At 44.3% G+C, this 25,177-nt stretch overlaps 2 protein-coding genes across 7 annotated transcripts in view; one reads left to right on the top strand and one right to left on the bottom strand.

The window, feature by feature from the left end:
* Window positions 1-14,619, top strand: part of LOC124006299 (pro-neuregulin-2, membrane-bound isoform-like) — a 102,581-nt gene extending 87,962 nt beyond the window's left edge. For 5 of the 6 annotated variants that reach the window (XM_046316232.1, XM_046316274.1, XM_046316250.1 and 2 more), the window contains exons 6-11: window positions 5,016-5,039; window positions 7,916-8,018; window positions 8,135-8,258; window positions 8,596-8,723; window positions 8,909-9,130; window positions 10,973-14,619. In XM_046316232.1, coding sequence (XP_046172188.1) covers window positions 5,016-5,039; window positions 7,916-8,018; window positions 8,135-8,258; window positions 8,596-8,723; window positions 8,909-9,130; window positions 10,973-11,636 — 1,265 coding nt within the window. In that variant the 3' untranslated portion in view covers window positions 11,637-14,619. The remainder of the gene's footprint in view (window positions 1-5,015; window positions 5,040-7,915; window positions 8,019-8,134; window positions 8,259-8,595; window positions 8,724-8,908; window positions 9,131-10,972) is intronic. The other variant, XM_046316240.1, reaches the window with a different exon arrangement.
* An 8,494-nt stretch (window positions 14,620-23,113) lies between these two features.
* On the bottom strand, window positions 23,114-24,420 carry LOC123993547 (cytochrome c oxidase subunit 8B, mitochondrial-like). Its single transcript, XM_046295818.1, has 2 exons — window positions 24,128-24,420; window positions 23,114-23,466 (listed from the first exon to the last, which is right to left on the bottom strand). Exons 1-2 carry the CDS (start codon window positions 24,242-24,244, stop codon window positions 23,371-23,373), a joined length of 213 nt encoding a protein of 70 aa, XP_046151774.1. The 5' UTR covers window positions 24,245-24,420; the 3' UTR covers window positions 23,114-23,370.
* Window positions 24,421-25,177: the final 757 nt, after the last annotated feature.

Below are 25,177 nucleotides of genomic sequence, written 5' to 3'. Positions count from 1 at the left end.
CATTATTCAAATGTCTTTGTATCCTTTGCCAATTTGTTATTGTTAAGGCTATCCGTCCATGTACCATCTCTAAATCCCATGGGAATAGAATAAGCAAAGTAAGCATGTGGGCATTGCATCACTTTATACGGAACGTGCTGGTAGGGATAAAATGCACACGCAGTTTTACAATGACGACACCTGCCTTTTTTACTAGTCACATCATGGATCCCCCCCCCACACACACACACACACTCCCCCTAGCTTTCCCTGCAATACTCGTCACTGTTATTGCATGAACAAGTCCCAAGGTTTAGCAGCAGCAGAATGCCATCCACACAGTAAAACAACAGACCCTGGCTGCCTGCTCTCACAGAGGTCCTCCTCAGCTCTGAGTTCCTGCCCTGTAATTACAGTGCGGTATTGAATAGGACTAGTGGCCCGGGGCTTCAGACTCAAACCCTGTACCGGGCACTCCACATTGGCAACCCCCGCAAGCATGTCCATCAACCTCCCAATTACACCCAGATTAGAGAGAGGCATGTGGAGAACTTGAGCTCGGCAGGTCTTGCCTCGAAGCCATTGGCTCTGATGTATGTCCGCACACTACGTGTACATACATCATGCCTTTCTGCCCCAACTCAATTTTGCTATGTTCCCCAGTGTTTGCACGTCAACATGACTCCTAATGTGGTTAACTAGTATTTATCCGCGAGTACTTGTTTTAAAAGGGCAGTTTATGTATCCAAAAGAGATTTACATGAACAAAACATAAATCTGTGTCTGCCTCCTTGTAGCTCCTCAAATGTCACGTAGGGTTCTCTAGTTTCGCATGAACAAAGGGGGAAATTTTACGATATGCAATTACAAAAGTACACAGTATATGATTAGTATACGATTACACATTGGGCCTGTCTCCAATGTCATGTCATGGCAAATGATTTATGCTATTGCAATATTGTAGTTGTCTGCTGTGCTTATCTGTAAGCATCAGAGAGCCCCACAGTGGACGTGTCATAATACCCATTAAACCTAGCAGTCCAACAGGGAAATGGTTCCAGTCGTTTTTCCACTATTCATTTTTTCCCCCATAGGGAATTTTAGAAACACTTCAAAAAAGGTCTGTGTTTTGTGTAGGCTCACCCTGGCGTGACGTTTTGATAACCGTGTAAATCTCTCTCAGACAATGTGACTTTTAGCAATATAGTCGGCTCTGGGGCCTCCCGGGTGCGCCAGCTGCGCTACCAGAGACTCTGAGTTCGCGCCCAGGCTCTGTCGTAACCGGCCGCGACCGGGAGGTCCGTGGGGCGATGCACAATTGGCCTAGCGTCGTCCGGGTTAGGGAGGGTTTGGCCGGTAGGGAAATCCTTGTCTCATCGCGCACCAGCGACTCCTGTGGCGGGCCGGACGCAGTGCGCGCTAACCAAGGTTGCCAGGTGCACGGTGTTTCCTCCGACATATTGGTGCGGCTGGCTTCCGGGTTGGATGCGCGCTGTGTTAAGAAGCAGTGCGGCTTGGTTGGGTTGTGTATTGGAGGACGCATGACTTTCAACCTTCGTCTCTCCCGAGCCCGTACGGGTGTTGTAGCGATGAGACAAGATAGTAGCTACTAAACAATTGGATACCATGAAAAAGGGGTAAAAAAAAATAATATATATATATATATATATGTATGTCGGCTCTATTTGCTCCGATTTGAAAATGCTAGTTATTAGCATCAATGTAGACATAATGCAAGACTACAAATCCCTGCAAGCTTCTGCACGTCATCTCTAGCTGACACCCTTGCTAAAATATATTGTGTCCATTTTAAACTTGTACAGGACAGTATTCACAGAGTTGTCAATTTAAAGAAATGTAGCCAATTTAGTCATTACTAAATTTAGCTAACATTAAACCATTAATCCAGAGATTCTTACCTTTGTCTCCATTAGGCAGTCTTGTCCAGATCATCATGGCATTTGTAGTTCTTTATGATAGCCACATTAGCAGCTAATTAGAATTTCATTTGGGGGGTAAATGCAGGTGAATATATTGATAAAAGTCACCTTGTCCTAGAGAGATTTAAACGGTTATCAAAATGTCACGCCAGGGTAAGCCTACACGAAACATAGCCCTCATCAAGTGTTTCTAAAATGAATGGTGGTTTTTCCAACAACCAATGAGCAACTCTGCCGTAAATTCAAGTGCATTTAGATGGGTTGGTAGTTTAGCAACAAAATCGACGCGTGCGCAACTATGGGGGAAAACTGGGTGGGTCGAATTAGAATGTTGACAACATGTAAACTATATTTAGTCTCCAATGTTTATTGAAAACGTACATAAATGCGCACAATGAGCACTTATTGTCTCTCAAATACATCGTTACAGCTGTTGGTTAGCTAGCGAGTGAATTTGAGCCATATTAGCATAGACATCAAATCCGTCAAAACACCTCAAAGCAAGACCTGGTATCAAGAACAAGATGAAACGAGCTGAAACAAGTCGCTTACGATTCCCCACATGGCAGATTCTTGTCAGTGGTGATAGCAATCTGGCCATCCTGAATCACGACAACTCACCCATTTTGAAGCGTGCACGTTGTTTTCGGGAAGTTGCCAGTTAACCCATCTATTGAACGTTGAGATTGCCCGAAAGGCCAGTCCCTTTGGCAGTGAAAAGGAGTGGAACTTTAGCTAAAGAGACAGTCTACTCACGTACACTGTTCCGTTGCAAAACGTATACCATATGTCATGTCAGTGCCTTCAGACCTTTACCGGAGTCCATGCATTACAGCCTGGTACTGTATTCAACTGTACTGAAGTGCTAGCCCAGAGCAGAAGGCAGTGTGCGGGAGCTCTCTCACTCTACAGCTACATCTGTCTTACCGTAATGTTATGTTTAACCTTACTGGAACTGAGATGAACACAATTGCAGCTCTTTTCAAGGAGTGTATTCATTGACAACTCTAGTCAACCCGAGAAAAGCCTTTTTGTCCCCTCGAATAACATGCTGAGATGACCGAAGAAAGGACGTGTGTGGGTGACGCTTTCAAGCCTCTTCCATTTAAGATATCCACAATTGTAAAATACTGTAAAGACATCAGACCAAATGTTTCATTGACGTCGGGCACCAACCAGGGATGTCAAATTCATTCATTAGCACATAAACCATTCATCTTAATCGGATCTGTCGAAATTTCCCCCCAAAAAAGTTCCCAGCCATGCGTGTGATCCTTTTCAGAGAGGACTTTGCGTGTAAACAAGAGTAGCATTGGGAACAAGCTTAAGGCTCCACTTAATAATAAAGTGAATGAGTGAGTGAAAAGGCAGGCGGAAAGGGGTGGCCCTCAAACCCTTTCTTCACCCTCTCCCACCTCTCCCAGTGCGAGATCTGACATGTCACTGGATTCAGAAAGCACACTGGAGAGGTCATTTCTGGGCACCAATTTCCTCCGAACGTGTTCCAAGTGACAATCGAAGTCAGGACTACTCCAGTGACAGCACTGTATCAAAACCCTTGTACATCCGAAATGTACTTTACTTAGTCAGACAGAGAAGAAATGCATCTCGTAACCTAAGAATTTCCTTGTTGGCTACATTTTCCAAACAGTTAACTTTACCTGCTAGAACAGGATTCTCCCATTTCGAAGGATTGTATCGATACTCGTGTGATTTCCCTAAACAGTGCAGAATAATGGAGGAGCCTGTAGAGCCACAGTCATATACAATCAGCCTCTTCAGCATTTCTGGGCTAGCAATGTAATCCTTATCATGCTGTGAGGTTAGTTTTGAGGCCGAAACAGAACTATATAGAAGCAGACAGAATCCTCTCCACCCCTCCACACTCACTTCCCAAACCTCATCCATCCCACGTATGAGTTCCCTTCCCTTCTCCTATCAGGGTGTCTCCCCTACCCCAGAGATCTCGTCGACTCCTGTACAGAAAGCTGGACCGCCTCAGCCCCTCAGCAGGGCCGGGGCTTTACCCAAGAGCACGTTGTCATGACAACATCAGGGATTTGCCGCGACCTGTGTAGAGCGAGTGAGCTTTCAGATGTACTGTATGGAAGCTTGAATGGTGCAGGCAGCCCTTCTCCACTTCGCCCCAATGGCCTTCATTTCCCATGCAATAACACCCCCCCCCCCCTCAATCTGACTGGGTTACTTAATTTTGTGCGGATGAGGTGAAGCATCATCTTCACTTAAGTCAATAGTATCAACGTGCTGGTCCTTAGATGAGGTTGAGTGACGGATTGCTGAGACGGACTCTGTCTTCAAATTGACATGTATCCCTCTGAGTGCAGTCGCGGGTTCCACGTCTCCTACAGTACATGCCCTTATTGTCTCGCGGTCAGCCCCTCCCTCACCACCACGCGGTTCTAATGCAGGACTACGGAGTGAATTGATCTGATGTTGTATTCCAATTGCAAACAGGTAAGGTTTTTCTGTTAACATGTCACGTCCTGTCAAATCCTCCCTGAATGGAGTTGCCTGTGCTGAACGGAACCGTAACATGGGACTGTGTAACGTCTAACATCCCTTATAGTCAGGACGATACATTCTAATCCACTAACTGGACGTCTAATCTATACTTTTAAAACTATGTTCTTGTACTAGAGGCCCATTTGTAGCGGTAATATAATGTTTCATTAGCTAAGTAGTGCGCTGAGTCTTAATCTACCCTTAACGGTTGGCCCAGAGATCCCATGCAGCCGTTCTGGCAGCGGGATGTCTGGTTTTGCATGCCATAGTCTAGATTGACTAACTGCTTGTTGTTGTCTTGTGTCTGTTGTGTGTGGCGCTTGTTTGGATGTTTTGGTCGTCTTATCTTGATGGTGGTCCAGCTCCATCCCGCCACTGTAACTGTTGACTCACCATCCATGTCTCCGACTGTCCCGTCAGTCCTGTTGCTCAGTGCACATACTGGATATATCTGTTGTTTATCTATGTTGGAAGGCGTCTCTCCTAAACTGGTCTCTTCTTCTTTCTTTTTTTTTTCTCCTTCTTTTTGTTGTCGTTGTTGTTTTCCCAACTGTCAACTTTCTGCAATGGCAGAGCATCTTGGGATTGAATTTATGGGTATGGAACAATCCTTCATTTGAATTCCCAGCTTGACTAGAGCTGTGTATTTGATCTCCTTCCGTTCTGTTTGACATTGCTTCCATTCCCTCTGGACTCTAAAGTAAATGGTCCCATTGATTGGTTAATCAATGTGTCAATCAACCATAACCGTAACTCACTGGGCTGCCCCGTGGAGCCGAATCTCCCTCTAACATTACCACGGGGTGTCCTAATCTGCAGCCCTCATCACCACATGCACAGTACATTCGACCATGTGAACAATCTGACAGGAGAGCATGGAGCAGTTATTCTTGATCAACTGGTTTTAAGGGACTATAGACCTGTAGAGCAGGTAGAAATCAATATGGAAGCCTGCTTGATTCATGGATCCTCCCTTTATGGAGTAGACTAGATTCCCCCTCCATCCATCCTCCACTCAGGGAGAAGTAGTGTCCTACTAGAGTCTTGACTCCCTCTGGAAACTTCTCTCCAGGGTTGATGACTTCAGACTTATCCGCGTAAGCCTCCATGGCCGTCCCCACGCCCGCTGTTTACGATAGAATAAACAGTGCGAGTGCGTAGTTTCGTGTGATTCTGTTGGCACACACCCTGGCTAGTGTTAACACTAGTGTGAATTGAATTGCATTACTCTGGAAGAGTTGTATAACCCCTCAGCCCTCCTTAGGCACAGAAACACACACAGAAACACATACACCTCTCTCTCTCTCTCTTTCCCACTCTCCCTCCATCTCTCTCGCTCTCTTTCATTCTCTCTTACAGACGCACACACACTGTTCAGTACTTCCCGTACTGTACTTTTAATTGATAGTGATGGTACATGTTTTAATGATCCACCTATTATAAAGCAGGAACTGTACCATGTTCCAACTTGTATTAGCCGACACCAGAATCCCTCGCCACATCCCTGAGACACAGACAGGAGCTCAGGAATGAGTGCTGCAAATAGGACACCCCTGTTCTCCTCTCTGAACCAAAGGCCTTCGGGATTTGCTTTCATGTTCTCCCCTCTACCTCTGCCCCCCCCCCCCCCCCGTTAGCATGCTATGCCAGGTTTACAGTTGACTACCCCCATTTGCTGTACCCCCCCTACCCCCTCCTTCCCTCCCCCAACATCCAAGCTGTCCATCTTAACTGTGTCATTCTCCTCCTCCCCTCAACACTTCACCTCTAACCTCTAACCTCCTCTCATTTGAAACCTCACTATAGAGTTTTTGCAAGTCGACCTGCTCTGTTCTACCTGCACCCATCCATTTCTTTACTATGGCGGAGAATTGTCTGCACCAGTAGAATGCTTTGTGTGACTGGACTCTTTCGAGTGAAGTTACTGTGGTATGAGCATGTCATACCTTGTTTAGAGCATACAGAAATAGTCTGTTCTTTCAGTACCTCCTTTCCCGAGGAATTGCCCGTGATGCTGGAGTTTTATATTTTCTTATGAGACCTCACTGTAAAAAAAAATATATAAAATACAGTTTTGAAACTACAATCAGGTACATTTGTGTGAGCCTCCGAGAATGTTTCTTCTCACTTTTGAAAATTCTTTATCACTAGATAACAACCAATATGGTTGACCTATTGCTCTTCTCCACTATAAATAAATACTAGCCTTGGTGATTTATTTATAGTGGCAGAAAACAGAGTTGCAGCGACAGGCTGATGTAAAATTGCCCATGCTGCCGGTGAATGAAGGGAGTGGGAGAGAGAGAGGCAACCTCCGATGGGTGGGAGCTGTACAAATACAATTCATTTTTATGACATTGTTCATCATAGGCCCACTACTACCATCAGTATTTCCCCCCGGCCTGCTCCTTCTTCCCCTCCACTCTCCCCTGGTTCAGCCACGTTCTCCTCTCCTCACAGGAGCACTTCTACGGGAAAGGAAAGCGGTCAAAAATGTGTTTTTAGTTTATTTTTAGTTGATCATAAAAAAAACGACACGTCAAACGACATGTAATAATAGTTTCAAAAATAGTTATTTTTATTTTTAAGAGTTCATTTGTGTTATATTTATAGCATTGAATGTAGAGCATGTTCAAAGCCTGCAGGGTCCCCTTACCTGCGATTCTGCTTGTTTGAGTGCCTCTGTGTAAAATGGTCTTGCAGAGCGGGCAGTGAGAGGTTGAGCGGCCTCTGTCTAGCTGTGTTGATCTGATGGGCTTCCAGTCAGACGGGATCTCTTGGATGAATGAGGCACTCTTACAATCAGAGTGGCAGATTTGGGACAGCTTCTCTGTTTTCAACCTGTTTTGAGCAGACCTCCATTAGAGCGATGCCTCTAGAACAGTGACATGAGTTACAGTAAACCCAGCCCAACAATTCTCACTGCATTTGCGCAGCACGCATATGCCACAGCAATTAAAATACATTTCATGTAAATTGAATGTCGATCATCCACATCTCGAGAGAATGCTGTACAAATTCCCCAGTTAATGTCAGCCGTCTAAATGTCAAACACTTCGACTACATTTCAACCAAACACCCCAGGCTTCTTGTTTGGTAAAGGATGTTGGAAACCACAATTATTCCTGTAATAACAATTCATATTTACTAGCTTTTAACTGTGCATTGTGCATTAGCCATTATAATAAGGGGCTGGAGTTGGACTGTCAGCGAGCTCATGTTACCGAACGTTCACAACAGTCGGTACAGTAAGTCTGCCGCTTTGATACATGGGCAGAGGGAGAGCAGCATCTGCGGTATCGGTTAGTGTGGGAGTACAGAACCTGTGGAGACAGGAGCAGGGGGTGTGGGATCAGGATCTGGTGTGATGGGATACAAATGGGGTTAACACCTTCCACTTCAAGGGGCTGATGTTGTTTTGTCCCCCCCCCCCCCCTCCCTTGTACTTTGCGTGCCTGTGCCTGTGTCCACAGAGGCGGAGGAGCTCTATCAGAAAAGAGTCCTGACAATCACGGGTATCTGCGTGGCTCTGTTGGTGGTGGGAATCGTGTGTGTAGTGGCCTACTGCAAAACCAAGTAAGTCAACCCAGGGCAGTATACAATGGGTTTAGTTGCGTTAGATAGCCCTGGTAGCGGAGATAACAGTCTATGCCAGGATCTATGTGAGTGACTGGGGGTACTCTCTTCCACAGGAAACAGAGGAAGAAGATGCACAATCACCTGCGGCAGAACATGTGTGCAGATCACCCCAACCGGAACCTAGCGAATGGACCCAATCACCCAGGACCTGGCCCTGAGGAGATACCCATGGTAGATGTGAGTCACACATTCATTGATTATTTTACCGACTGACCGGTTACTGGTTTTGATGGATGGGTAAGTCGATTCTTGATTTAAATGTTTGTTTGTGGAGTTTTTGTACCATGGGATCCGAAATGGTACTTTCCTATAGTGGACCATGTGTACTCTCTTGAAGGGTCGGGATGTCACAGGTTAACTGCCTTCAGTAACTAAGCCTCTCCTTCCAGAACATACCCACGTGGTCAACCAACAGAGCTTCACATCTGTCAAGACAGTCTTTGTGGTAGTAATGTGCGTAAAGTTACGATTTCATGCCATCTCTCCAAACCCTATTCCCTCTGTGTGTTTTTAGTACATCTCAAAGAATGTTCCTGCAACGGAGCGTGTCATACGGCACGGAACAGTGGCTTCTTTCCCCGGCAGCCACGCGTCTTCCAGATCTCACAACTCCTATACCCACGCACGCTCATCCACGCACAGGTAACCCGTCACTCAACATCCACAGCTAAAATGTTTTGACATGCACATTTGCGCACACAGGACAATGATTCACACAGGACAATGATTCACACAGGACAATGATTCACACAGGACAATGATTCACACAGGCGCACACTGGACTATACTCCAGTTCAGCCCTATGTTTTGGTCCTCTCTCATTTCAGACACGAGGATCGGACGTGGAGCCTGGAGCGGACTGACAGTGTCCTCTCGGACTCGCCGGGCATGATGTCGTCCTCCGTGGGGACCAGTAAATGCAACAGTCCTGCGTGCATGGAGGCCCGGGCCAGGCGTGCCGCACACTGTGGCTTTACTGTGCCCCACCGGCCGGGATTGCAGTACGGAGACTCGTTCGACTCACTGGGGGACTCTCCACACAGCGACAGGTGGGAAGGGAACACGGCCCATCTCTGTGGTTATGGCACCGGGGCATTTTCTAGTGCCCACCATAGGAGGCCTTGTTTTACAGCTGGCTCTCTATCAGCCCCTAGAGGCCAGCGAGGGCACTTTGAAAGTGTCAATGGCAAATACTATATCATAGGCAGGCAGACATGATGAGATAGGCCTACTGTAGGACAGACGGGTCACAACATTGCTACTGTTCTTGTCTTGTTCTGATAAAGGATATTGTAGGTATACAAAAATGCAGTTATACCCAGTTGTATTTTACTGTATTAAGGTGTGAAGTGTTTTGCGTGTCAAAGCCGGTCGAAAGGAAAGATCCCACAGGCAGCTTTCTTGTGAAGAATCTACCGTGTCAAGCCCACTGTTCTGTACTGTACTCCCCTAACTCTGTAAGGCAGCAAAACAGGAGGCTGAATACCGTAAGGACTTCATTAAGACACGGAGGGCAGAACAACAGATCTGATCTCTGGGGTGGAGCTCTAGCTGGCAGGTCTCTGGTGTGGCTGTGGTTGTCAACTCTACTGTGACCTCCGCCCTGGGTTGCCGTATGCCTAAAGATCGAGCGCCGGTGTCATTGTAGGGACACATCTTCATCGTTTCCCGAAGCTTAGAAGCTTACAGAACTTTGGTTTATATTTACTCATTTCCGCTGGAAACCAATGACCACTCATTTGTTTCAATTACGATGTGAAGATTTTAGTTTTAGAGTGTTTTTAAGTTGGTGAGAGTGCGCTCATCCAGTAGCTACAGTAGGCTAACAGTAACGTTTGACTGAACAATGCTAATCTTTCCAACGGGATGACAGTGGAACAGTGATTAACTTTATTTTACATTTGCCATTGGATCTTTCAGATGCTTTTTCCTAAAGTGTGTACTGTGTTTTTCCCCCAGTGCCATAGAACATATGAAGGAAGAGGGACTGTACTGGGGGAGAGGGACACTAGTTCAACACATTGTACAATCTAAATATTAAAGCACCTCAAAACCCAGCGCAACCCACACACTGATGTTTTACCTAGGTATAACCCTCCCCCCAGGCTAAAGGCAGTAGTGTGGAGTATTGAACTCTTCTGTCTTGTAATTTGTAGTATATAACATTTTAGATTGAAGTAGTTTGAAGTAACTCGAAGTATTGTTATCTATGCGTAGTCCCTTTACAAATGACGTAGACTAATCTGTACCCCCCCCCACCCCCCCCACATTGACTCCCTGTATATAGACTCATTATTTTTTGCGTTACTTTTTGATTGAACCGATTTTTTTTTTCTTCGTATATTTACTAAATATTTACAAAATATTTTCTTAACTCTATTTCTTGAACGGCATTGTTTGTTAAGGGCTTGTAAGTAAGCATTCCACCGTAAGGTCTACTACACCTGTTGTATTCAGCTTATTTGGCAACATTTGATTTGATTTAGTTAAGTTAACTATATGTTTCTTAAGGGTAGCTGTAGTGTGTCATAACTTCTTCTAGTTTGAAGTAATTGGTAGCTCGGTTAACTAGATTTTCAGAGTACCTTCCCCAACACTGGTTAAATGTCACATTAACCGATAAGATGAACACCTTTATTAACATAACAAAGATCTAGCAAACTGACTGAATGAACTGACAAACAAGGATGTCACAAACACCATCCACACACAACTGACAAACCTCTGCTCAATAACTCAACGTCTCTTACTGCTGTTAGTGGATGGTGGGTCCCTGTCCCACGTCACTCTGTTAGACATGACATCTAACTCAGCTGCTGCTGTTTGGCCTGGTCCTCTCTCTCCTCTCCCCACCCTTCTCCTCCCCACTCCCATCTTCACCCTCACCACAGGTATGTGTCGGCCCTGACGACGCCGGCCCGCCTCTCTCCAGTGGACTTCCATTACTCACTGCCCCCGCAGGTGCCTATCTTCCAGATCACCTCCCCCAACACCAGCCAGGCCATGTCCCTGCCGCCAGCCGCCCACACCCGCTACCCTCTGGAAGATGACCAGCCTCTGCTGCGGCGCTACCAGGTGCCCCTGCACGACGTCCAGCGCCAGGAGCCCTACCGGCAGCAGCGCCGCACCTACCTGAACGACAGCACGGGCAGCCTGCCCTCCAGCCCCTACCGGCTGGCTGAGGAAGAAGACTACGAGACCACGCAGGAGTACCTGTCCTCCCGAGAGCAACCAAAGAGAAGTGGGCCTGGTGGTGGAGGGGGTCGGCGCTTGCGGAGGTCCAGGCTGAACGGCCACGTAGCGCCGCGAGGATACGAGGCATCACGGGACTATGGCTCTCGCAGCTGCCTGACGGACAGCGAGTCGGAGGAGGAAGAAGGCGAGAGCACGCCCTTCCTCAGTATGCAGAATATGAACGCGGAGCCCTCCACCATCTACAGGCCAGCCGACAGTCGGACTTCTCAGTCGCACTCTACGGGGCGGCACGGTGCACGCGGGAACGTACAGACCAGACAGACGCACTCGCGGTCCAAACCGGACAATGCACCCCACTAAAGAACGAAGTCGACCTACCAACAAAAAATCTATATACTATAAACCTGCACCTATAAGAAATATTTTTATTTTATATAACTGACAGATATTCTAAACAAATGAAATATTTATTTTCATTTTAGCAAAAGTTGTCTACTAGTTAACAGCAAAGACTTTTTTTATAGGGAAAACTCTATTTATATGTACATTTTGATTTACAGCATAAAAACACGTGCCAATTTTTTCACTACTTAAGAAATAGAGTAATATTGTGGTGCCTTTTGCTGTGTGCCGATGCCAGAGGGCCAGTGGAGATTTTTGCTGTGTGCCGATGCCAGAGGGCCAGTGGAGATTTTTGCTGTGTGCGATGCCAGAGGGCCAGTGGAGATTTTTGCTGTGTGCCGATGCCAAAGGGCCAGTGGAGGTTTTTGCTGTGTGCCGATGCCAGAGGGCCAGTGGAGGTTTTTGCTGTATGCTGGATGCCAGAGGGCCAGTGGAGAATTGTTGCTGTGTGCCGATGCCAGAGGGCCAGTGGAGGTTTTTGCTGTATGCTGGATGCCAGAGGGCCAGTGGAGAATTGTTGCTGTGTGCCGATGCCAGAGGGCCAGTGGAGAATTGTTGCTGTGTGCCGATGCCAGAGGGCCAGTGGAGGTTTTTGTAGCCTTTTCTTATATGGACATTTTTTTTATACACGTTTCCTCTTTTGGCTTTTTCTTTTCTTTCTGGGAGTCGAGCCCCATTTGAACATTACTCCTCCCCTTCCACATCATATAAACCACTTAATCATAAGGTGTATGTTTACATTCATATCATTTGCCTATAGGGTTGATCCTTTTTGGCATCCAATAGAAAATCTGATAAATGCAACACAGGTCCTTTTTGCTCTCTGAGTGAAGGAGTGTGTGTGGGCATGTGTGTGTGTGGGTGTTGTACCAACTCATTGCTCTATTGGGCACCAAAGCAAGCGGAATCAGTAGAGGAAAGCTGCTGATGCACAGTGAGGCCCAACCTGGGTTCCAGGGTTGTGCTGCTGTTGGGTAGAGTTCTGTTGGGTAGAGAGTTCTGCATGTTGTTGCTTGATGTGTGTTTACAGCTGCCTCACCTAACCTCAACCACCCCACCCCGGCCAACCTTGTCCCAACAGGGTAAGGTTTTACTTCATGGCCCTCCTTGTCCCAACAGGGTAAGGTTTTACTTCATGGCCCCCACTTTGTCCCAACAGGGTAAGGCTTGTCTAATGGCCCCCTCCTTGTCCCAACAGGGTAAGGCTTGTCTAATGGCCCTCTCCTTGTCCCAACATGGTAAGGCTTGTCTAATGTCCCTCTCCTTGTCCCAACAGGGTAAGGCTTGTCTAATGTCCCCCTCCTTGTCCCAACAGGGTAAGGCTTGTCTAATGTCCCCCTCCTTGTCCCAACAGGGTAAGGCTTGTCTAATGTCCCCCTCCTTGTCCCAACAGGGTAAGGCTTGTCTAATGTCCCCCTCCTTGTCCCAACAGGGTAAGCCTCCAACGTCCTGGCTTATCTGTGATTCTGAAGAAGAAATGCCACTTGTCAGTGTACAGTAGCAGTTAGTCTGCCATCAGTGATAGTGGCTCAATACAAAGAGACTTTCTCCCTTCCTCACCTGTCCATTTTTGTCCCCGTGGTCAGAGTAAAGGGCCGCACAGCGTCTCAGGACTTCCACCCCTATCCCCCCTCCACCATCAGACCTACCTAGGACTTAAGGCCCCCCCCAAGGACATTAAGGTCACACCCAACTTGCTATTCCTCTGAGCACTCCCATCTAGAAACAAGTAAAGCAGAGTGTTGAACAGAACAGAACACACTACACCGATACAAGATAAATAGCTGTGAAACTTTGGAAGGTCATAAAAATGCCAAAATATGCAAACTTTCCATTTTGTTCTGTTTGACATCATTTTCTAAGAGGTGACTGTAGTGTGTTGTGTGAAACCTATGTAATGCCTGTAGTGTAGAAGAAGAAGCACCATGATAGGAATACATATTTACATCATTATTATAAGTTCATGCAGTTATGCAGCCATTGCTCGAATTGTCAATTTTCCTCATTCACAGATTCATGTTCATAGATTCTTTTTTTGGGTGGGGGGGGTTCATGAATTCTTATCTCACCATGTCGAGACCAAGCAGACAACACACAAGTCTACAGGAATGACTAACCACTTTAAAGGGTCTCATACACTAACGTCGAGCGCTGCTCAGTCTTGTGGATAAGGATAGGTATTTGTTGCCTGTTGTGAGGTATGTCACTAAAAGTTAACAAACTGTTCAAACTTCTCTGTCCTCCACTCCCCCAAAAATATTGCAGGAGCTTGTTTTGGCAATCCATTTGAATTGTAGTGACAGAAAACAGTTGATAATCTTGCAGAACTGGTCATATACATTTTTTTTGAAACGCAACCAAAAAAACTCAAATGACTGTACCAGGACAAATCATCCGGTTAATCTAGAGGACAACCAAACTGCCAAGTAGGATTTGAAACAGAAAGTGTATCTGTTGTATAATGAAAGGCAGAGTGACACAGACACATAGACACTGGTTTTCTGTCTCATCTCCCCTATGGATTCTCTCTCCTTCCGGGTCCTTCATAGTCTGGGTCTAATTTTGTATGTTTGAAAAAAAAATGCAAAAGTAGACCGTGCTTCTTTAGTTAGTTTAAATGTGATTACCCCCGCCCCCATCTTGCCCCTCTCCTCACCTGACAGAAGTGCTGCCAGATTCATCCTGTTTTTTCCTTTTTTTTCCTCCCTCTCCGCTTGAAATGTTTGAACACCTCACTTCTGCATGTGCTTGTGGTCAAGGTTAGACGCGTGCATGGTGAAGAAGCAGCAGACATTTTTTTTTTTTTTGGTCAGTGAAAGTGTATTTCATTTCACATTCAGCAATAAAAAAAGCGCCCCCCATGTCCATTCTTGGAATATGCTAGAAAAAATGTGAGATTGTCATAGATTGTTAAATAAAATGAAAAAATGATCCACCTGTTCATATGATAAAATAAATCTTTATTCATGTCATTTTAACATAAGCGGTCATCCTCTGTGCAGGGCTTTGGTGTGTTTTGAGATATCCTTAGCCATTGGGTTGAGGTTATGACTGGTTTTGGGGAACTTCCTGCTTGTGACATACTGTTTGTTTCCAGTATCTGAAGTGTGTGTGCTGTGATACGTCTCTTGGACAGTAACCCTGTCCAAGCGTGCCATTTCTCCAATATCTTGAGATATGGGACCACAGAAACCAGGGGAAACATTGTTCTAACTCTGTTACGCACAAGGTACGAGTTAGGAAAAATGCTCCCTTGTACACACAAACTAATGAATAGTGTACTTGCTAAGGACACCGTGTATAGTTTAGGTAGACTGCTGGTACTGTACAAGAAACAGGCACACACGAGTTTGAGTGTCAAAATGTGTCTAATGTACACACTGGAAACATGACACTTTTGACACTGTGGTACTCCAGCTGCTCACACGGTGGTTCAATGTCAAAACAATTCTTTCGGACTTCTTGCAAGACATTTCCAAGACCTTCATCTGGCTTTCATCATCGCGAACACATTTATTTCCCTTCGATGACCCTGGTCAACTAGCAGTTATGTGGCGCTAGTTCTCGCCGGTAAATCCTGACATGCTAAAATTTGGAACACATGTGTCATGTTATTTCACTTCTGTCAAACCAATTTTAAAACAAGTCAGTGAGTGATTTGGGAATTTCACCTCGATACTGTAAGAGGACTCCTTGGAATATACCGCAGTAGTATTTGATCCTATTCCAAGTTCTGCTATTATTGCCGACTGTTTCCCACTCATTTAAAGATCAACACGCATTGCAACATGTTGAACCCGCTCACACACAAATCTTGCATGCATGGCACCTTTTTCAAAGCGACGCTTGTAAGTCAGAGTCCCAGACTGCCAGCCTTTGCAGGGAGAGCGCATGCTTGAGAAACAGCATTTTGTTTTCTCACAAACTCTTAAACATATCTGTCATGTCCACTTTACAACAGCCTTATGAAGGCTAATGGCGTGTTCAATCAAAGAGTAACCAATTTTCACCACTTTTCTTTATATTTTGCGAGAAATGTACCTGCTGACTTTTCGCATCCTTGGAAATCAATCTGAATTGTGGCTATCAAATGCTAGAGAAGTGATTGCTTCCTGGGGAATATTGTGCGATATTTCTCCATGCTTCATTCAACTGTTCAGATCAATTTGGCATCTCTGTGCTTCTCTGTTCCAGTACATCTGTTTCGCACGTCTTTGCAAGGTCAAAAGCCCTGTGAAAACAGCATTACTGTAAATATTCAAGGCCAGCGGTAGACTCTTTGTCCATTCGCATCAATTGTCACGTCGGGGAGAACTCAGCCTCTTTTTTTTTTTATCTGAAGAATATGGGACTGAACGAACGTCAGTCACGGATTAGAACACCATCTATCTTGTATTTCCAGTATGCCTTGCCTTAACAGACATGACTCACTCGCAGCGTTTATGGGGAAAAGAAGCCCTCTCTTGGTAGGGATTATTATTTGTTAGTCCATTGGCAGGTGAAGGGTGGATCTCTGGGAAAATAAATCGCACCGCTGCATTACCTCATCCTGTTCCCATCAACTTGGGTCAAGAAGCCTCTTTCACTCATTTGATAGAAGACATGATTATCCATGTTCATTATTATTTATTTTTGTTATCTGATAAAATGGACCAGACAGTGCATGTCCATTGACGCACATGTTTGCTTATAAAACACACACACAGCAATAAACCGTGACTGCTTCCTATCATTATTTGATGCTTGTAAACCTCTGATGTTATTTCCTTGGCTAATAGTTTGGTGTGGAACCCTTCCAAGTGCATGCTTTGTCAAAGCAGGCCTTGTGAGGGAGGGCCTTCCTTCTCCAGCACTGTTAGAGCCGGGGTGTGGCCGTGGAACCTAACCCTCCACTGATTGCTCTGTAATTGCAGGTCAGCTCCGCATGGATTCACCTTGTAACAACTGAATGAGTATAACATGTAAGGATAACAGTCATTCAGTCGGTCTCCCCTCTGTCTCGCAATGGAGTTGTGCATAGTCTGACCTGTTACAGGTCCCAGTCTAGAGTCTGGTTTTACATTTCCTCTTGAAATGTGTATTCAGGTCATGTATTCCAGCAAAAAATAAAAACCTAGGTCAACAATAAATCCTATTTTCCTTCCTAGTGTGGATCAGGCAAGATATCTCATACACTAAAAATACTTATCGTCTGCAATGAAGGCCGCTGTTCCTTGCATTGAAGACTACTAGATGGTAATAGGTGTTTTCAAACATTGCTAAATGTTTTTGTTTCAATTGGGATTGCATTTGAATGCAATCATTAACCGGTGAACTTTTTGGTGTTTTCATTAGGATCCTCCAATAGCTGTTGTCAAAGCAGCAGCTACTCTTCCTGGGGGGGTCCACACAAAATGTGAAACATGACCATACGGAACATTAGATGACAACGGCTCAAGGACAAAACGACATAAAAAAAAAATGTTTTAAAGGCCCACGTAGCCTACAGTACATATCAATGCATAGACACAAAACGACCTGGGTCGAATGGGGGAGAGGCGTTGTGTCGTGAGGTGTCGCTTTATCCGGTTTCCTTTTTGAAAGCAGGTTTGCTGTTCACTTGAGCAATACGAGATGGAAGTTCAGCGCAATCGTGGGGGTAAATCAAGCACAACGGCCAGAACACTTCAGCACTTCAGAAGAGTCTTTCATGTCCGGTACCGTAAGCGATCAACCAAAGCAAAAATTAAAAGACCTATGACACGCTAAACCCGGGAAAGTGCATATAAACCAGTATTGCAGTGTTTTACCAAGATATAACACCGATCACAGTACATGCAGTGTGATGGTTACTACAAAAGCCAATAAGGTCATCGACAATTCAGTCACATGACTTGCTTCTGTACTTGTACATTGCCGCATCACAACAGGGTATGGATAACATTTTTGGAGAAAAAAAAACAATCTTGAGAAGGTATGACACTTTGACCTTCCACACAACTCCCAACGAAACACACAGATGTTCAACACCCCTGGAAGCGGACTTGAATTCAGTCACACGCGAGAAAGGGAAAGCCCATTTCAAGGGTTAACGTACATCAAACCCTTTCAGGTGCATTGGAGAAAGAGACAATACAGTTCAAGTCAAAAGAACCCCCACTACACTGTGCTTGCAAAGTAGCACCTTTTATTGATTATACTACATTTACTGCCTTTTGATCTTTGCCAGAAAATCTGGGTTCTGATCTGGGTTGACAATTCATTGTCTTGTAAGTCCTTACACCTATAGCTCCATCTTTGAAATTGATAGTGGTTACATTTTCAAAATGTACATTTTTACAAATCTCTCCGAGGTCGTTAGGGGTTGAGTTAAGGTTGCTTACTGCTTCAATGCTACTGCTTGACCTCTGCTTCGCTCTCAATTTCTCTTTTTTTGCTCTCTTTCTGTCTCCTCGCTCTCTGAGGGTCAACCTTTAAGTGTAGGATTGGCCTTAGTGAGAGGTGTATATAAGTACACCTTAAAAACAAAGGTGTGTCAGAGAACTTCTACCAAGACTGAGTCTACCAAGACTGAGTGCGCCCAAGCCGTTTCCAGTAGACCAACATTATGGCCACACAGTGCAAGTCTACAGTACCTTCTATTTACCATCAGCTTGTGTCTGGCTTGCTGGGAGCTTGGCCCATATACCTCCTCTATGCAGTAAGTCAGAGAATGTTTATTCTTTGTAAATTTAACTAGATGGTAAAATAATTAATTCATTCAATGTCACCAGATTAAAGAATAAATAAATAAAGGGGGGGGGTTGTGAGGTTGCATTTCTATTTGAGAAATAGTTTTCTAGCTCTTGGTGTAACTATATACATGAAATTCATGTTTTTTTGTTTTTTTACAGTCTCACCACCATTGATGGACGGCATTGGCAATAAGGTTCGAGGGGGTGTGGTATATGGCCAATATACCACGGCCTGGGGCTGTTCTTAATCACAACGCAACGCGGACTGCCTGGATACAGCCCATAGTAGTGGTATATTGGCCATATACCACAAACCCCCAAGGTGCATTATTGCTATTATAAACTGGTTACGAATGTAATTAGAGCAGTAAAAAAACTTTTTTTGTCATACCTGTGGTATACGCTCTGATATACCCCGGCTTTCAGCCAATCAGCATTCAGGGCTCGAACCACCCAGTTAATAATAAACTATAAACTATCAGTAGGTCTATTACTGTATGTATGTTTGAATCTGATACCTACGAAAATAAATAATCTTTAATTAAAACATGGGATGTTTTTGTGAAAGTTTCAAATATATAATCTCCACGATGGTATTCAAGCCAAATACGGCTATTCACCCACAATCAGAACACCATCCACTGCTGGCTGGACAACTATAAAGATCAGCATACTACACAGCACAAAGCATGCCCCCTGTATGGAGCTGCAGGAGACATAATCCTCTCCCCAGCCTCCCCTTACAAAGCTACTAGCACTATACCATCAGCCACCAGGCCCCAAGGTTCACTTCCTCTATTTTCTAACAGGCAATGATAAACTACTCAAACAATTCCCAGGCAACATAAAGGTTGTTCAAAGGCATGGGATCTATTTCTAACAACCTCCCTGTTCCATAACCTCCATTCAGTTCCAGTTGTCCATTGTGTGTGTGCTTCAATGAAATAGAAAAATACTCCGTACTGGACCATGTGTCTTCAACTCCTCCACCAATGCACCATAGTGTCAGTACAAGCCCTGAATCACCGAATAACTCAGACCCTATAGTTTACATACAGTGAAAAGTTCCATGATCCAAGTCCTCTCTGACATTCTACTCCTCGTCCTCAGTGATGACTCACTCTATGCCGTTAGTCTGTCTTTATTTTGGTCGTTACGCTTATAGCCGTCATAACACCTACCACTCAGTAAACGATGCTAGGTCAAATTGATGACAAAATGAGAGATTAAGGATGGTTCACGCATGAAACACAAAATGACAGAAATCCCTTTTTCCCTTGTTTTACAGCAGACGGGACGGGGGGGGATTAACACAGTCATTTAGGTGTCAGCCTTCTTCAGTGTGCGTGCATGATCATATGTTAATATTAATACAAAACAATCAAATGGATACAAATCAAGCGCGCATGTTTATCCAGCCCAGTTTTTTTATTTATTGCAAAACCCCAGAGTAGACGGCCTACAGGGAGGAGGTGAGGGCCCTCGGAGTGTGGTGTCAGGAAAATAACCTCGCACTCAACGTTAACAAAACAAAGAAGATGATTGTGGACTTCAGGAAACAGCAGAGGGAGCACCCCCCCCCCCCCCCCCCCCCATCCACGTCGACGGGACAGTAGTGAAGGTGGAAAGTTAAGTTCCTCGGCGTACACGTCACGGACAAACTGAAATGGTCCACCCACACAGACAGTGTGGTGAAGAAGGTGCAACAGAGCCTCTTCAACCTCAGGAGGCTGATGAAATGTGGCTTGTCACCAAAAACACTCAAACTTTTACAGATGCACAATCGAGAGCATCCTGTCGGAGTGTATCACCGCCTGGTATGGCAACTGCTCTGCCCACAACCGTAAGGCTCTCCAGAGGGTAGTGAGGTCTGCACAACGCATCACCGGGGGCAAACTACCTGCACTCCAGAAACACCTACACCACCCGATGTCACAGGAAGGTCAAAAAGATAATGAAGGACAACAACCACCCGAGCCACTGTCTGTTCACTCTGCTATCATCCAGAAGGCGAGGTCAGTACAGGTTCATCAAAGCAGGGACCGAGAGACTGAAAAACAGATTCTATCTCAGACTGTTGAACAGCCATCACGAACATTGAGTGGCTTGCTGCCAACATACAGACTCAATCTCTAGCCACTTTAATAATTGGATGTAATAAATGTATCACTAGCCACATTAAACAATGCCACTTTATATAATGTTCACATACCCTACATTACTCATCTCATATGTATATACTGTGCTCTATACCATCTACTGCATCTTGCCTATGCCGTTCAGCCATCGCTATATGTACATATTCTTAAGGCATTCCTTTACACTTGTGTGTGTGTATAAGGTAGTTGTGAAATGGTTAGATTACTTGTTAGATATTACTGCACGGTCGGAAACTAGAAGCGCAAGCATTGCTACACCCGCATTAATTAACATCTGCTAACCACGTGTACATGACCAATACAATTAGATTTGATTAGCAAAAAAGGGAGTCTGTTGGAAAATGCAAAACACAATGGAAGACAATACGCTTTAATGGGCAACACAGAATATCCTTGGCCTTTTACAATTATAGCTGCTAATGTGATAAACCAATACAGGAATAACGGTACACAGTTGTATAACATTTATTTTTCGGAGAGACCTAAGTATGAGACATCAGGGGCTTGATAAAGTCATTGTGGCTTGACTGAAGGATCCTGCCCCGTATGTCGGTCTTATAGATCTTTTCATCTATATTCTTTATTGAAAGGTTTATGTTTAGGCAATACAGGGGCTGGCAAAAGTATTCACCCCAATTGTTCCTATTTTGTTGCCTTACAACCCCCGCCCCCCCCTTAAAAAAAAGTTTAGTTCAAGGTTGTATCATTTGATGTACACAACATTACACACTTTGAAGATGCAAAATATTTTTATTGTGAAACACAAGAAATAAGACAAAAAAACAGAACTTGAGCGTGCATAACTATTCATCCCCCCCAAAGTCAATACTTTTTAGAGTCACCTTTTGCAGCAATTACAACTGCAAGTCTCTTGGGGTATGTCTCTATAAGCTTGGCACATCTAGCCACCAGGATTCCTGCCCATTCTTCAAGGCAAAACTGCTCCTTCAAGTTGGATGGGTTCCGCTGGTGTACAGCAATCTTTAAGTCATACCACAGATTCTCAATAGGATTGAGGTCTGGGCTTTGACTAGGCCATTCCGAAACATTTAAATATTTCCCCTTAAACCACTCGAATGTTGCTTTAGCAGTATGCTTAGGGTCATTGTCCTGCTGGAAGGTGAACATCCATGCCAGTCTCAAATCTCTGGAAGACTGAAAGAGGTTTCCCCTCAAGAATTTCCCTGTATTTAGCGTCATCCATTATTCCTTGAATTCTGACCAGTTTGCCAACCCCTGCCGATGAAAAACATCCCCACAGCACGATGCTGCCACCATCATGCTTCACTGTGGGGATGGTATTCTCGGGGTGATGAGAGGTTTTGGGTTTGCGCCATACATAGCGTTTTCCTTGATGGCCAAAATTCTCAATTTGTTTTATCTGACCAGAGTACCTTCTTCCATAGGTTTGGGGAGTCTCCCACGTGCATTTTGGCAAACACCAAACATGTTTGCATATTAGTTTATTTAAGCAGTGGCTTTATTTTTTTATTGCATAATACACCTGCTTTATGCTTTACAACTGCAATAACTTATGAGGAAGGTTCAAACAAGGTTCATGTTTAATGAGTGTTAAATCAGACAAAACATCCTAAAATGGAGACTGTGTACCACTTACCTTCGAAGGGTTTGGTGCTACAGGAGCGCTGGCTCAGGGGAAGATCCTTGGGTCAATGTGGTTTGAGAAGGTGAGGAAAAGGGATGTGAGGAATAGAGAGAAATTAATTGCGAAAGAGCCTTTTGTGACCACCTGTCTTCTTGATCCTGATAGTATGACTTTCTATGACATGGTGCTCAGACAGGAGGAACCTGACATTTTCAACCCTCCTTTCTGTGACAAAGCAGAGTTGAACAGCGATCACGCACTAAAACGTTTCTTTGATGACCTCATTTCACTTCATCGTGATGCATCAGATCATTTTCCACTATGATCATTTAAGTAATTACAATAGATTCATTTAGTTTATGAAGTAAACAAACATCTTGACTCCTTTTTATGTTTTAACCAGATGGCATTAGCGTTAAATACGAGACGGGCATATTCAATAAGTACTTTAGGGGTCCATAGGAGCACAACTCTGTAGATATTTTCAAACTTTCAAATGCACAGACTTAGTTATGAAATCCAAATCTACACTAACAAATTAAACTGAGGCAAATAAAAGCAAACTCCTTGTCTCAATAACTGACATAGCACAAAGATGCACAATAAAAACCAATGCACCATATTATATAAATGTCTATAGCAGCGTATTATATTGTAACAGCAGCTACTGGCCAACAGATGGTGCTATTGATATGGGCTGGATGAAATCTTGACCCTTTCAAGAGTATCAGTGCTACAGTACTTACATCATAACTCAAAAATAACATTGTTGCAGGTATGCGAAATGGTTAATATCTTGGTTTATACCCATAGTAAAGCAGAAATAACCTGATATACTGTTGGTGGCCACTGATATTAAACAGACAGTTCTTACATACTATTTCTCTCTATTCTATTTAATGGGTGGTGTTGGCATTAATGAGAATCACTTAACATGCACATTTGATACTAGACCAATTTAAAGTTTAAATATGTTTATTATCATTATTGTAACATACTCTGTTTGAAGAAGCCAATTTAAATTCACAAATATTGATGTTGTGCAGCCATTCTATTGGCAGACACTCAGACTGGAGTGAAGAGGTAGTTCATGGAGGTTGGGGATTTGTTCCATGTTTTTAAGAGGAGTTTTTTGAAGTGATTGGTCCCAGGTGGGTCTTGAGTAAGTAGAGAATGTACGGGACGTCCCAGTTAAGACAGAGTCCCATGTTAAGTTATTCTTTCTTCTTGTAGTTCTCAATGTTGGCGAGAACCCAACCGGAAGGTCCCAGGATAGCCACTGCGAACATCCCCAGTCCGATGACCGTCTCCTACAGAAAGGGAGAGAGCGAAAACACGGTTACATTATTCCAGGCAAGGTGCCATGTTGAGTGTTGTGTAACGTTACAGAATGATCAAATGTATAGTACAGATTGCCTCAAATTGAGGCTCAATGTCATGTGCTGAATCATCGGTGACTAGCAATGTTACCTAACTAGCTAAAGTAGCTACATAGCTAACACGACCTTGGAGATTAACGCAATAAAGCGTTAGCAAATTATCACAATAGCAATAATAGAATACACTTTTACATTATGAATACCTATAGTTTCCCATCAAGGGTATATAGCCACAAAACACAACCGCGATCTGACAGTGTCAGCCGGCGTTGGCAAGGTAGTTGTGCATCCTTGCCTGTCACGAACTGACCTAGCTTGCTAACGTTAACGTGACCTTCCAGTCCAAATAAAATGTCCAATGTTTTTTTTGGCTAAAATAAGACATCTATGCAACACTCGTGACTCGTTGCGATGTTACCCCACCAAAGTGGAATTATGACCATAATTAATTGATAAAAATGCCGCTAGATTTAGTTAGTTAGCTTGCTAACAGGCCTAACATCATAAGGATGTATGCCACAACAGCTACTACGACGAGCTAGCTACTAATGATTTTCTTGTCTGTATGAAAAATACAGGTACAATTACTTACAGTAGGGCCGAGAGGGTCTTTAGCCGGTCTGGTGAAGACACTGGCCCTCTGGGTAATCATAGGCCCGCGCAGAGCTGGAGCAGTGCGGGTTGAAATAGTTCTGATGAGCCCAGACATGCCTGCTGTTTGAGTAGAGGTTCTTTATTGAATACTGGGGAAGTTGGTTACGGAGGAGGGGATCCGCCGGTCGGCAATAACAGCAATGTGGGAGTTGTAGTTGTCACACAAAAGGACTAACGCGTGCGCATCGCCATGTCTCGGATAGAAGAATGAGCCAGATATTTCACCGGATGTGTAAATGTGAAGCATCCGGTTGGCGTTTCCACTCACTACCAAGATATGGTGATGTGAGGAAGCACAGTGCCAGTGGCGGGCTCCGGAAGAAGATTGAGCGAGAAGGATTTTGGCAGATTCTGCTAATTTTGTCATCGATGTAACATTTGATCTCCATACCGTTCTGTTTCCTAAACTAACATCTGTAAGAAACTTTGTGTTTCTTAAAATGGTGTTGTTTAGGAGTGCATACGCGATTTGCGTTATTGCACACTCACGCTCATAGCAGGCGTTCCCTAACGGAAATGATGCATATATGTGCTAGATCGCTCCAATATGAGTTTACTAGTTCGTGCTCTGCCCACGATGATTAATTTGCTCCCATTGTAAAAAATAAAATAAAAACAGGCTCTGTTCGATCCCGGCCGCATGTTTTTTTGCCTAAGCACTATACAGCTGATTCAAATAATATACGTTTGAGGATGAGTTGGTTATGCGAATCAGCCGTGAGTGTTATGGCAACAAAAAAAAAAAAAATCGAGGGGGGCAGGACAGGACTGAGTTTGGGGAACCCTGGTCTACTTAGTAGTTACTTGAGACAAACAAAAGTTTAAATTTGACGTGTATTCACCACGTGCACATGATACAACAGCTGTAAAACAGTACAGTGACATTCTTACCTTAAAATGTGTTGGGAAGTTGGTCAGGGAGGATGGGAGGCATAATCTGTGACAGTCTAGCAATCCAAAGGTTGCATGTTCGGGTCAAGTTAAGGAC

The sequence above is a fragment of the Oncorhynchus gorbuscha genome, linkage group LG02, assembly GCF_021184085.1.
Source record: "Oncorhynchus gorbuscha isolate QuinsamMale2020 ecotype Even-year linkage group LG02, OgorEven_v1.0, whole genome shotgun sequence".
NCBI classification, from domain to species: Eukaryota; Metazoa; Chordata; class Actinopteri; order Salmoniformes; family Salmonidae; genus Oncorhynchus; species Oncorhynchus gorbuscha.
This window is presented reverse-complemented; position numbering and strand designations above follow the sequence as displayed.

Excerpts from the sequence above, each read along its gene's own strand:
- LOC123993547 (XM_046295818.1), bottom strand. The coding sequence starts at position 24,244 with ATGTCTGGGCTCATCAGAACTATTTCAACCCGCACTGCTCCAGCTCTG. Across the intron at positions 23,467-24,127 it reads AAGACCCTCTCGGCCCTACT|GAGACGGTCATCGGACTGGG; the intron begins GTAAGTAATTGT and ends CCCTTTCTGTAG.